Genomic DNA, 13,067 nt, shown 5'->3' on the forward strand with positions numbered 1-13,067 from the left:
ACTTTGTAGCAGTGATTTCCGCGTTTGCACTCATAAAACGTGCGTGATCCACCCTAAACCTGCTTCTTCATCCACCTCGAGACCGCCCAAGCATCAAGCAAGCACCTGTCAAAACATAACACAGTTCGCAGCAGGCAACAAGAACAAATATCAGTCATGGGCAAAAGGAAAAAGTTATCTTCATCTGAAGACGATGATATCGACGACCGATACCAGCCATCAAATGCATCATCGGAAGAAGCCTCTGAAGGAGGCTTCAATTCTTACTCTTCTAGACCAAAGTCCAAGAAAAGGAGAGCGCCCAAGAAGGCCATACCAACGAAGAAGACATCTAAACATAACACCTATAGGTCAAAGAGACTCCCTTCTATATCTGACGACGATACTGACGATATTGATGATTCCGGTTATGACCATCAAGAACAGAGGACAACAGCCAAGCAAAGAAATAATAGTGCTGATTCGTCACCGCATCAGATTGTCATTGGGCTGTCGCCTGGAAAAAGTCGGGCCTACATAGCTAGACAGAAGGGCATTACTGTTGAAGAACTGGAAGCTCAACAATGCGTGAAGAGTAAACCCAAACCAACCAAGAAACCAGTAGCTCGGACGAGTAAAGCAGCAAGTAGCAAACCTGCTAGAACTAAAGAAAAAGCTCTCGCTGCTCCTGTGAAACCAAAACGTCGCAAAAGATCTACTAAACAGGCTAGGCCGTCGGACGATGATGATGATGATGAAGCAGCTAGTGACGACATGTTTGTACCTAAACCAGTATCCAAACGTCATCAGCACAGCTCTAGTAGTGATTCCGATGATGTCAGGCCTGGCATCCAAGGAAAACTTAGAAGAAACCTGACTCCTCCTGCCAAAACGAGACTGATTGCGGAAGTCACCGATGATGACGACGACAGCTCTAAAAATAATAATATTGGAACGTCTCTAGAAGAAGAAGAAGACATCCCGCCGCCAAAGAGCTCTCAAATCCGGAAACGTATACCCAAAATCGTGTTAGATGATAGTGATGATGAGAAGAAGGATGAGGACACCGATGAGCCAGTTATAATCTCTTCGTCGCGAGCTAAACGGAAAAAGCCTCGTAGAATAGTTTCAGATGAGGAGGACGATATAGAGTCAAGTGACAGCATCACCTTTACATCTAAAACCGTGAAAGATAAGAAGAAGGCACCACCTACACTCATAGCCGATAGTAGTGATGATTTCACGCCGATCAAAATGTCGTCACGCCGTGAACGAGTCAGAAATAAATTAGCATCGTCTCAGTCATTCAAGGAATGGAAGACTGACAAGGCCAACAAAACTATGAGAAAAGTCGATTCTGACGACGATAATGATTATAATGGGAGTAGCGAGGAAGATGTCGTCACGAAGAAGAAGAAGCCAGTTAAAAGGTTGGAAATTAAGTTCTGCGGTTTCAGAAACTTTCAAATTTTACATCATTTTCCCCTCCTAAAGGACTCCTAGTGTACCAAGAGCTCCACTCACTAAAGCTACAAGATTTGTCTATGAAGGGAATTCATATAGAAGGTGGGAACGAACCATGCTTTTGATTGGCTGGCGGTTTTTTTTGACGCAGTCCAAAACTAGTGAGAGACAAGATGAGACATATGCAAACGATGAGGATGACGAATTCATTGACGAAGAAGAGGATGTGGAAGATAACAATTCTGATCTTGAATCACCGTCTCCAGAACCCAAGCCTAGAAAGAAGAAGCACAAGAAACGACGATCGACTATAGAAGAGGATTGGGAGGTTCAGGCTGATGCTGAAGACCTAAAGCTTTCGACTGAGGCATCAAATGATGTAGAACCCGAGTCGGAGGATCAAACTAGTCGCCGATCCAAACGTCGAAGGAATTCTAAACCCAGCTTTGTGAAGAGAGTCTTGGGCAAAGTTGAATCTAGTGACGATATTGAAGATGGTGACCAAGAAAACGACAAGGATTCTTCAGAAGCAGAATCATTAGAATCTATTAGTCGATATGAACTCGAATTTGAGGCTCAAAATCAAGATGACGAGTTTGCGGTCTCGGATAACGAGATCGGACGTGAAGGTACCGAATTATTTTCCTGTATTTGTGGTGTTGCAGCCAGCTATGACGATTTTAAAGGTACGCTTGGTTGACGTTTGAGGACTGTTGGAGAGCAAAATGTATTGACTTTACCATTTCATTTTTTTAGGTCTCAAGATGGTTTGCAATCGTTGTCGCAAGAAACAGCACGCTGGTTGTTTCGGCTTCACCAATAAAGAAGACATAAAGAAGTGGATATGTCATGAATGCGATCCTGAAAAGGAAGCATTGAATATTCCCCTCCGTGAAGCCGCACATTTACGAACCTTGGTCCAAGAAGCTGGTTTGGAAGATCAAGCAGTCAACTATCTGGATAGTTTGGCCGATGTGAATGTGCCCCATTGTGAAGATTTTCTGTGTTATCCGATACAGTAAGTCGCTAACCGACATTGACCCCTCGTTTTTTGCCCTCCTAAGTCTGATCTCATTCTTTGTAGCTATGCTTGCCAGTATGGAATGGCGGATCTTCTCAAGGCTTTGCTAGACAAAGGAGCTCGTCCCAATGTAGTAGATACGAAAATACGTACCCCTCTGCATTACGCTGTAGCATACGATCAACCAGATATAGTAGAGATACTACTCAACACGAAGCAGACGAAAGCATTTCGTGAAATATGGTTGACCACCGTCGATATTGGTGGGTTAACACCCATTGGAATTGCTTGTTTGTCTGAATCACGAGTTGAAATACTTAAACTCTTGCTCAAGAACGCAAAGAAACTCGATGCCGAGTTTCCGTATACTCCGGCGTGCAACTATAATTTGCTGCATATCGCGGCTGCTCGTGGCAATGCAGATGCAATACCCGAGCTATTAAGAGCAGGCTTTAATCCAACTGATCAAGATACAAATGGTCGAACCGCATTCCATATGGCATGCCGTAGTGTTACTCGAGGAGCAGGAATATTTGCTTCAGAGACTCTGAAGAATCTTATAAAATGGATCTCAGACTCTGCTCATGAGCGTCTTGGTGTTTTGGACGATAGAGATGATTTTGGAAACACAGCACTACTATATGCTTCTGGATGTGATGAAGCGGAAGAAGCTGAATCTGGTCAAGTCTGGATTGACTCTGAAAAGGATTTAGAGTTCTCACCGAATACTGTTGACGACTCTGCTTGGGATCAGGCTGCATCGTCTATGGTACATCAGCTTTTGGATGCAGGAGCCAAAACTGATCCTGTCTCTATTGCAGACGAGAATGGTAGATCTTCTTTGCACTATGCCGCTGTGTCTGGTCTTCCGAATACTGTGCTGACGTTGATTGAGGCTGGGTTTAAAGCGGATGTTTTGGACAAGTATGTCAGGTTGTCTGCATTGCGCATGCGGTCATTCCAGCTGGAGATTTATCTCATTTTTTGCAATGCTTTAGTGAGGGGTTTAGCCCTTTACTGTACGCCTTCTTCAGAGAACAAGCTAGGAAGGGTGTTCTAAGTCCGCATAAGCCACGTCTACAGTATGAAGAAAGTGACTCGGACGATGATAGCGGACGTAGTAACCCGTATCAAGTCCATGACCTCGAGCTCGATAACGCTGACGACAACACGCCCTCTTTGCCAGACGAAGAAGGTGGATCTGTAGATGAAGACATTATTGTTAGATTATTGAGAGCCAGCCCGTACCAGTTGTCTCACATGAGTACTTTGCTCGCTTCATCAGCTACCCGACCACTCGTAGGAAAGTTGATTAGGTCACTAGCTACCAAACCGAGTGCATTTGTATTTTTAAACACCTTTATTACCACCAACATTTGCCGTCTGCACTCGAATGATTTGAAGTGGCTGCTATCCATACCGGGATTAATCAGTCTGGAGAACAAGCGACTGTATATACAGCACCGGCTTTCCTTGCTGAAGCCATTCAGTGCATCTATTTCGAATGTCAAACGAGGTATTAATTTGATGACAAGTGCTTGTGACTTTGCTGCTTATGATTCTCCACGAGCTGATTCTCCGTATTATGGGGCTTTGAAATGGGGCTCGTGTCGACCAGAGCTCAGTATTCAGTTTGCTGGAGAGGATGGAATCGGACCTGGTGTGACGAGGTAAATATGACGAGCATTGTGGACTCTGATGAGACTGTGTTATTTTTTTCCCAAGGTTATTCAACTTTTCTTTCTTCTGATATTTAGAGAATTCTATGATACCCTTGCACCGCTGTTTTTGGACGAAAGGCTCGGACTCTTTAGTCGTGATGGGAAAGGACTAGCCTTCTTCTCTCCCGACGTTGTAAAGAGCAAAGTCGACGGCTTGGCGACGCTACCTGTTACAGAACTAGCTAAACGAGTAGGAAGAATGATGGGTATCATGTTCATCACCCCGAAAGTAGAACTAGGTCTTACCGGCCGATGCTTGTCTCCAGCAATCTACAAGACTATACTGAACAAGGAAGTCACCTCTGCTGATTGGGAGTTGATTGATATTACGTTTTGGAAATCAATTAATTTTATATTGGAGGAGGCTGATGACGCGCTTTTAAGCGAAATGACGTTTGAAACCGATGAGGTCGATGCTTTTGGCAAACGTCATACTGTCGAGTTGGTGCGGGGTGGAGCTAATAAGACAGTGAATCATATGAATAAGCAAGGTTATATAGATTTGCGTATTAATCGGAAGAGGGATATATGTAAGAGGAAGGCTTATGCGTTCCGAGAAGGTATGTGATGACTGCTGTGTACTATTGAGAGCTGTGTGATTTATTGCTTGCCGTATGGCCTTGATGCAATGCAACTACTGCATTATTTGGCTGACTTTTCTTCTTCCTAATTCGCAGGCTTCACATCAGTAGTACCACGAGACATCCTCGACCTTCTTCAACCTTCAGAGCTAGGTACAAAATCACATCTTGAAACTCTTAAAAAAACGTTCCTAAATGCTGACACATGTGTTTCTTAGAAATCATGATGTCTGGTAACGCCACAATCGACATTGAAGACTGGAAGGCCAACACGAGATACGAGCTCTTCACAGCCATACACAGTGAAATCAAACGCTGGTTTTGGACGATAGTCGACGAATTATCACAAGATGAACGGTCATTACTATTGAAATTCGCCACGGGAAGTTCAAGACCACCAGCCAGCGTTGCCCAAATGGAATCTATGGGTGGAGATTCTGGGTTTGTGATTATGTTGTTGGTGCATGAGAAGGGGAATAAGCTGCCAACTGCTTCGACTTGGTAAGTTGTGATGTGTGAGAGATTGTTTTTTTTTTTTTGGTTGTTGTAGATGTTCGATTTGAAATTATTGGAATTGTGTCAGGTTGTTGTGGTTGGGAGTTTGGTACAAATCCTGAAATTTGTTTCCCATATTAGCTTCAACACGTTGAAGATTCCAGCATATACGAGTCTAGCACAGGTATGTTAAACCACCGTACGAGTCCAGGTCTTCCTCAAATAATTTTTGGTTTTACACCACAGTTCCGAGAAAAATTATTGATTGCGATCAGGCATGGATCCACTGGTTTCGCTTTTGCATAAAGGACTATATTGATGATGTTATTTTTGGCATGAAAGGTTGTTGTGGCATGTATATTTGGAGTGTAGCGATGTTTACTTGTAGATATGCAAAATAGCTTATATATAACAGGAATAGTTTGCAATTGAGAGTCATTGTGGTCTGATTGAAAGTTTGGTTAAGCTTGATGCAACTAAAATGAACGCCCAAAGTACGCCGAAAAACAGCATGGAACACACAAGCATTGTGAACGAATCTAAGGTATAATTCTATATTTCACACAACACCAGTGTGTATATATGACAAATAATGACAAGAGGCCCTGATACAAACAATCTATTTATACATGACCAACTCACGACTAATCAATTCACTCTACTGATTATTATGTGGTGTCAACGACACAGCTCCACTCCGATCCGTATCACTCTGACTCAACGGCAACGTACTCAAATCCCCCGTATCAGCATCTGAAGCACCACCATCTATAGCATGCGTGACGCGTTTACTCCTCGGCGACAAAGGCGACTTTTTTGATAACGTGGACGTAGGCGATGGAGGAGTCGTAGCAGTAGACAAAATCTCCACCTCTTCATTTACCTCATCAGCAATACTACGAGCCCCCACAGGCTTATTCAATGCAGGATTGTCTTCGACATCATTCAAGTTTTCTCTACTCAATTCAAATGGTGTGCCTGGTGGTGTCAAGACGTGATCGTGCCCGACTACGAATCTGGCGAATGGGCGGAAGAATTGTGGGACGTATGGTTCGAAGGAGGGCATAAAGTAGTTTGTGCGGCGGCCGCGAGACCATGATGTGTATGTTTCGGCACGTTGCAAACCGAGGTGGAAGAAGGGGACCTATTGAATAATGTTGGAGATGCTGATTTTTAAATGAACAATTTTGAAGTGGCATAATGGTCACTTACGCTGACTCCATGGACGACTACGGATGATAGAACCATGAAGTCAACTATTGGGAATAAGATGGGTAGTGTGTCTCCGAGGTATATTTTGGCGACCATAGCGCTAAAAAAACAGATGTGAACATCAACTGTAAGCGTCTTCCCACCATAGCAACAATTCTTTGACGAATGTGCTTCAAACCGAATTAACCATAAGCTCAACACGCTTTCGAATATCTTACTAGAATAATGCCGAGGCACCCATTGGTCCAAAGAACCTAACAGAAGGAAGTCAGGAATGCGGGCGGTGTGTTCAGGCATACGAGATCAGCACTTGTTCTTTGGTGCACATGGATTCATTCAAATTCCAATTTCAACAAGTCCTCCAATCAAGCTTACCCAGCAAAGAAGGCCTCCATTGGAGTTTTTAACGTAGGTACCAGTTTATAAACAGCCATTAGGATAGGTGCACGTCTCAGCACCAAGACCCAGAGAGCCAAAAGTATCATCCTCCAATAGCTGATTTGGTCGTAATACATGGTGTACATATACCATGGAATCCGAGCTCCAACAAATACAAAATACGACAAGTTAAACAGCGAGTCTAAAACTTCTTGGAAGAAGGTCTGTTCAATGCGTTCGTTTAGCCATTGATCCTATGGTGAAGTGGAGATAAGGAAGGATGAATAGCTGATGATAGTAATCGTACAACTGATAACTTTCGATCATAAGTCCGCCACTAGATACGTGTTTTTAGCAAGATGACGTGGCCGTATATTCTCCCCTATACTTGAGAAAGCACATTCCCAAACATGACGTTGCCCACTATATCATCATTCCCCATAAAACCTACCCAAGTAAGCGCATTCCCAGCGATAAAGCAAGCCAAAATATCGTCACTGCCTGCCAATGACATGGTGCCCATCAAGAATACAGCCAAAGCAATCGAGAACCCCAAGAAGCTCTCTTTATCAATCCACTGACGATTGGTAGCATGCTTGAGAGCTTTACGGGCTACAGCTCCGACTAGAATCCCGACGACTACCGACAAGACGATCTGATACAGGACTACACGTGCAATCCATTGTCCAATGGCTTCCCCAGCAGTCGAGTATTTCCTGTAAAGAGTTGATCATGAGTGTTGTACGGTTCGAATGATGGCGATATTGGTAACTTACATCAGAAACAGTGGCAGAAAGAGAAAGGGATAGCCCACTAATCGCAAAAAAATACGGTCAACAACGCAATATGAGGCCATTCTCAGTATCATAACAAGCACATACATCCATCATTGGCACCACTCTCAGCAGACAACAGGAGCCGTACAGACAATGCCACCCGCTTCTCCGCAAACCGACCCTTGACAATCGAGTTACATAACACTGGATCGGTTGGCGTCACACATGCAGCGATAGTCAGTGCCTCTAGCACACTAGTTCCGCATATGAGATATATGCCTATTGCAGTTACAACCCACATATAGATCATGACCGGTCCAAGCAGCCAAAAGAGGGGTCCTCGTTCTCTCCATAGATAGTCGCCGGGGAGAGACACACCAGCAGCCATGACTTGTATACCGATGACGACTCGTGAGAGTTCAAGAGTGACGCCGTCTAGCGAGTCCTTGCCAAAGAGAGCTTCAGGGTTGAATATGTTGAGACATATGGGGCCAATGATGATTCCGAGAATCGTGGCGACGAGTGCGTCGCTCAAGAATAATCGATCCTGATTGTTTAAACAAATGATGATGATTCGATTAACAAAAGATCAGATCGGACGTCAAAAATTCACATGTTTGGAATTTTGAACCCCCCGTAAGTAGTACCTTGACAACCAGCGAGACCAGCCCAAAGGAGATAACAAAGCCGCCAAGGATCGAGTACATGACATACACATGCGTCATATCCGGATTCGTGTCCATTTTATTATTGAAAACAGCGACTTCCAAGCTGTCAGCTAATAAAAGTTGCCGATCGAGTGAATGCTGCAGAGAAGATGGATGGCATAAATGGTAGATGGCAATGGATTAGGTATTTGGCCTGCTTGGCTATCTACAGCAAGGCTCGTTCTTGGGTGTTTATCAGCTCCCTTATCGCAACGTGGGTAATGGGAGTTGAGAAAACCACATCAAGACTTGACCCGTGCAGGTCTCTTAAAGCTATGTGAGAACGTGCCAGAACGCGTATGCCGCTGTTTTAGTATGTTCAGACTTTGATTGCAGCCTAAAAAGCGCTTGGGGATGCTACAGTTCCGCTTGCGTGAAGACCAAAACAATAACTTAAACGGAGTACACAGTGACAGTTCGCTGAGCATTCATCAAGATCAAATGAATACTATAAAGATTAAAGGAGCCAATCTAATCTATTTTCAAGTAAAGCAAATTCACTGAAATGGAATCAACTCACAGCCGTGCAGCTGAATCTTCAGACTTTGGCCACGTCTTGAAGCACTGAGTAGCAACCTCATATTCTATAAAGAAATGTTTCAGTACTATCGTAACCAAGGCATCATTCTGTAGCGTTAGTGACTATACCATATGCCAACCCCAAAACAGCCTGCTCTGAGAACTTTGGACCGACAATCTGTAGTCCAATTGGCAATCCACGTGGCGAAAGCGTCTCAGCTCGCACAACAGCGGCAGGTAGACCAGCCCAACTGTGTAAAGCAGGTCAGAATTCATCCCATTCCCAAAGGCTGTTTACTGAAAAGACAGCTTACTTGAATGGTATCATCGTTCCGTACATGTTCCCTGGAAACGATGGCTCGACTTCAACTCCACTCACAGTGTCGGGGTGCTTTCCGTTTGCAAGGAAAGGGTCCATTGGCATGGCGGGGGTGATTACTGGAAGCAAGAGAATAGGTTAGGTGGCAGGCTACCTTAAAATTGGAAACACGTCCTGCATCTTACAGATATCATATCCTCGTATATCATCTTCATCAGCGGGAAACAAATCCCGTCGAATGGTGTCGTTTACTTGTTTGATGAGTCTACGAGCGAATCATGAGAAAAAAATCTCACAGTATTTCACATCAAGAATAGGCGAAGTCACCTTCCAACTTTCCCCATCTCCTGCAACGGAACCGTCTTGAGCATTTCCCAACCACCGACAAGCCCTTTGTCGAGTTGTGCTTCTTTGCCTTTAACTGCCTCTGAAACAGTTCTATGACAACGAAAAAAGAGATATAGTATCAAAGCTTGATACAATAAAGAGATAAAATTTGGCTGTACTCACGCTACTAGCTGAGCACCCATGACAATTCCCCACAGAGAAGTGCATTCCGGAAATACAAGGTTTGGCCTTTCAACAATATGTCCCAAGCCTGTAATCACTTTGATGCATTGTTCCATCGCTTCCATTATGAAGGGCTCCACGACGGGTACTATGCCCAATGTTGAAGAATACGCAATACGTAATTTGGGACGTGGTGTTTTCAAACTCGTTCGGTAGGAAACCGTTGGATTTGGTAAGGATTTGGGGTCGTTTGGGTGGTAGCCCGAAGTAATGTCGAGATATGTGGCAACATCAGTTACACTTCTCGCCTAAACAGAGTCTGGCGTGAGCTCTGACAACCCGTTTTGGTGTTTGCTACAATTCTTACCAATGGCCCGAAATGATTGTTGTCCACAAACTAATGGGAACTGGTTATAGCCAAAAAAGCCCGATCGTATAATTAAAGTCGAAGCAAATACCTTTTGCATTTTGAACATTGTGCCATTCTCTGTTTCTGGTATACGTCCAAATGTAGGCTTGATGGTACATATCCCACAAAACGAAGCAGGTACTCGCAGAGATCCTCCAGCCTAAATGAGCAGTGACAAGAGCGGTACCTATTAGATCATGCACATTGGATGACGAGAAGTGCTGGTACTTTTTTGCCAGAGGTCAAGAACATACATCACCGCCTGTCGCTATGGGAACGATCCGAGCAGCAACAGCAGCAGCACTTCCACCAGATGATCCTCCAGATGTTAGTTCCAAAGACCAAGGATTCCTGGTAGGTCCAAACAACAGGTTCTTGCAATGTGTTGAATTGCCAAACAGCGGTGCATTGGCCTTGCCCACCACGATACAGCCCGCTTTCCTTAGTCGTGCTACTTGAGGCGAGTCTTCTGTAGCGATGTTGTCCTTGTATGGTATTGCTCTACAGGACGGGTTGGTTGATGACATGGAACAGGAAAGCTCAATGGTCGGCAAAGTGGATACCCAAATGAAGTAGGCAGGCCATTGACATCTTCAAGGTCCTTGACGGCTATCGGGACTCCACACCTGCAAACGGGTTCTCGTGAGCGTCTGGCTTACAAGAGACAATAATTACACCTCGAAGTACCATATGGGAAGCAGATCGCCACGCTGTTGCTTCTCTGTCCACGCTCTGGCTTCAGCAAGCGCTCTTTCTTCACAGACGTGGACTATTGCATTAATCGGCCTACTCGACAAACCGCGTCAGATGTGTAGCTTAGTTGCATTTGATTTTGCAGATTTCATACCCATTCCTCTGGCGGATTCTGGCAAGAGAAGCCTCAACAGCGTCGATAGGTGTTATTTTCCTAGAATGAATCTACGCGAGACCAGTTAGAATGATAAAACCAGGAGTCAAAAACAGTGGGGTTACAAAATCCACGCTGTGTGCAAGAACGTACCAATTCCGCCAGTTCAGTGGCAGAGAGATCCATCAGCTCCATACGTGCCATCGCGTTGTCTGATTACGTGTCCTTGACTAGGAGCGACCGATTGCAACTTTAGCTGTATTGTCTAATTCTTCGTTTCAAAACACCCCCAGTATCACAACATAAGAAGATGTCGGTTCGAACATTTGAAATCCCATACGACGAGGCTGCCGTAGCAGATCTCAGACAACGTCTTAATGCTACTCGCCTACCTGATGAATTAGAGAACGCTGCAGCTGACTATGGTATGTTGAAACTCAACCTGATGACTGATGAGACGATGCTGCTTCACGAGCCTTTTTTTACCGAAGTTTTTCGCGTATCCGCGCATTATACACTAACACTCATTGTATACAGGTCTTGAAAAGCGCTTTGTCCAAGACACCATCAAATACTGGGCTGAATCGTACGATTACAAGAGCTGGGTGGACAAGCTAAACAAGTGAGAAAGATGTGTCGGCTATTTCTCGCTACGTGCATCTCCTAACGATATCGTCAGGCTTCCACATTTCAAGGTCCAGATCGACGAAATTGACTTGCACTTTGTGCACATTAAATCGGGAAAACCGAATGCCATTCCCATTATTATCTCTCACGGCTGGTAGGTGTAGCAGTTTCGTGTACAATTCAGTTGATCTACGTTATTGGATTTTGCACAGAATGCTTCTGTGGTTTACACCATAGCCACCTGTTTTTGCGTGATTAATTGGCCGATGTGACAACGAGTGATTTACCCATTTCATTTAGGCCAGGATCATTCTTTGAGCACTACAAATCAGGTCCCATTCTAGCAGAAGGAAATGACAAGATCTCGTTTGATGTAGTCATTCCAAGTATCCCGGGATTTACATTCTCGTCGCCATTTGTAAAGACTGGCAATGGCGCTGAGCGTGTTGCTGAGATCTTTAACAAGCTTATGGTCAATGTTCTCGGATACAAAAAGTATATCTCTCAGGGGGGTGATTGGGGCTCTCCTATTACGAGAACGATGGCTGTCAAGTATCCTCAGAATTGTGTTGCATGGTAAGAGGCTTCGTTCGCGGTTTTCCGTTGCAGGACAGTAAGCTAAGCTGTTTGTCCAACTGTTAGGCACACGAACTTCATAGCATCCTCACCTACCTTCCTCCGTAACATACCATCCCTTCTTGTAATGATGGTCAATCCAAACTTGATCTTTTCGAAAGACGAAGTTGCTGGACTTGATTTCATGAAGCAGTGGCAATCTCAAGGAACTGGTAAGAGTCTTTTTTACATTTCAAGCGATTAGTTCGAATACCCATTTAAACTGTGCAATTTTTAGGATACTACCAGATGCAAGCTACAAAGCCTCAGACTCTTGCATATGGATTGGCTGACTCTCCAAGTATGTTTTTCGTACTTCAGGATCCGAGTTTATCTAACACATAACTGATTTCGTCGTTTTAGCTGGTTTACTCGCATGGACTGGATTCGGACAACCAAACCCACACATCACACGGGACGAATTCCTGACTAATCTGACTATGTACTGGATGACGAACTGTATTGGAAGCTCTGTTCGTATCTACAAGGAGTCCAAGCCATTCTTTGCGTACTTTAAAGGTAGCCAAAAGAATCGATGGATGTGGTGTACAATATTTGATTCAATCTAACATTTGCTTGGTTTTGTATTAGACTATTGCACTGTACCAGTTGGAGTTGCATGTAAGATCGTTCACAATCCTTTCACCACCGTTCAACCAAATCTAACAAATTCGGTTATCAGATTTCCCTGATGACTTGCTCCGCATGCCACGAATGTGGCTAGACGCAAACCACAACATTGCCTCATACACCAAAATCCCAATCGGCGGCCACTTTGCATCCTGGGAACAACCAGAACTCTTCACCAACGATATCATCAAATTCGCCGTCATACTAAAGAAACGGGGACTTTTCAAGTCAGGCAGCCTTTTGTAATCCGCTTGGTC

At 44.3% G+C, this 13,067-nt stretch overlaps 3 protein-coding genes across 3 annotated transcripts; 2 read left to right on the top strand and 1 right to left on the bottom strand.

Annotated features, from left to right (window-relative positions):
* Positions 1 to 156: 156 nt before the first annotated feature.
* SmJEL517_g06073 (uncharacterized protein) lies at positions 157 to 5,567 on the top strand (the record flags this gene model as incomplete). Its single annotated transcript, XM_031171999.1, has 10 exons — positions 157 to 1,409; positions 1,474 to 2,129; positions 2,200 to 2,461; positions 2,528 to 3,388; positions 3,463 to 4,134; positions 4,222 to 4,745; positions 4,863 to 4,919; positions 4,985 to 5,267; positions 5,403 to 5,445; positions 5,508 to 5,567. 10 exons carry the CDS (start codon positions 157 to 159, stop codon positions 5,565 to 5,567), a joined length of 4,671 nt encoding a protein of 1,556 aa, XP_031022027.1.
* Positions 5,568 to 5,919: 352 nt separating this feature from the next.
* SmJEL517_g06074 (uncharacterized protein) lies at positions 5,920 to 8,370 on the bottom strand (the record flags this gene model as incomplete). The annotated part of the gene is made up of 8 exons (XM_031172000.1): positions 5,920 to 6,405; positions 6,474 to 6,573; positions 6,692 to 6,727; positions 6,849 to 7,105; positions 7,303 to 7,567; positions 7,628 to 7,664; positions 7,733 to 8,174; positions 8,275 to 8,370. 8 exons carry the CDS (start codon positions 8,368 to 8,370, stop codon positions 5,920 to 5,922), a joined length of 1,719 nt encoding a protein of 572 aa, XP_031022020.1.
* A 2,878-nt stretch (positions 8,371 to 11,248) lies between these two features.
* Positions 11,249 to 13,056, top strand: SmJEL517_g06075 (microsomal epoxide hydrolase; the record flags this gene model as incomplete). The annotated part of the gene is made up of 9 exons (XM_031172001.1): positions 11,249 to 11,363; positions 11,476 to 11,560; positions 11,618 to 11,719; positions 11,866 to 12,141; positions 12,208 to 12,353; positions 12,419 to 12,481; positions 12,544 to 12,699; positions 12,772 to 12,801; positions 12,863 to 13,056. The coding sequence occupies 9 exons, from the start codon at positions 11,249 to 11,251 to the stop codon at positions 13,054 to 13,056; spliced, it is 1,167 nt and encodes a 388-aa protein (XP_031022021.1).
* Positions 13,057 to 13,067: the final 11 nt, after the last annotated feature.

This window comes from Synchytrium microbalum (genome assembly GCF_006535985.1).
Source record: "Synchytrium microbalum strain JEL517 chromosome Unknown SmJEL517_scf0074, whole genome shotgun sequence".
In the NCBI taxonomy this organism is placed as follows: Eukaryota; Fungi; Chytridiomycota; class Chytridiomycetes; order Synchytriales; family Synchytriaceae; genus Synchytrium; species Synchytrium microbalum.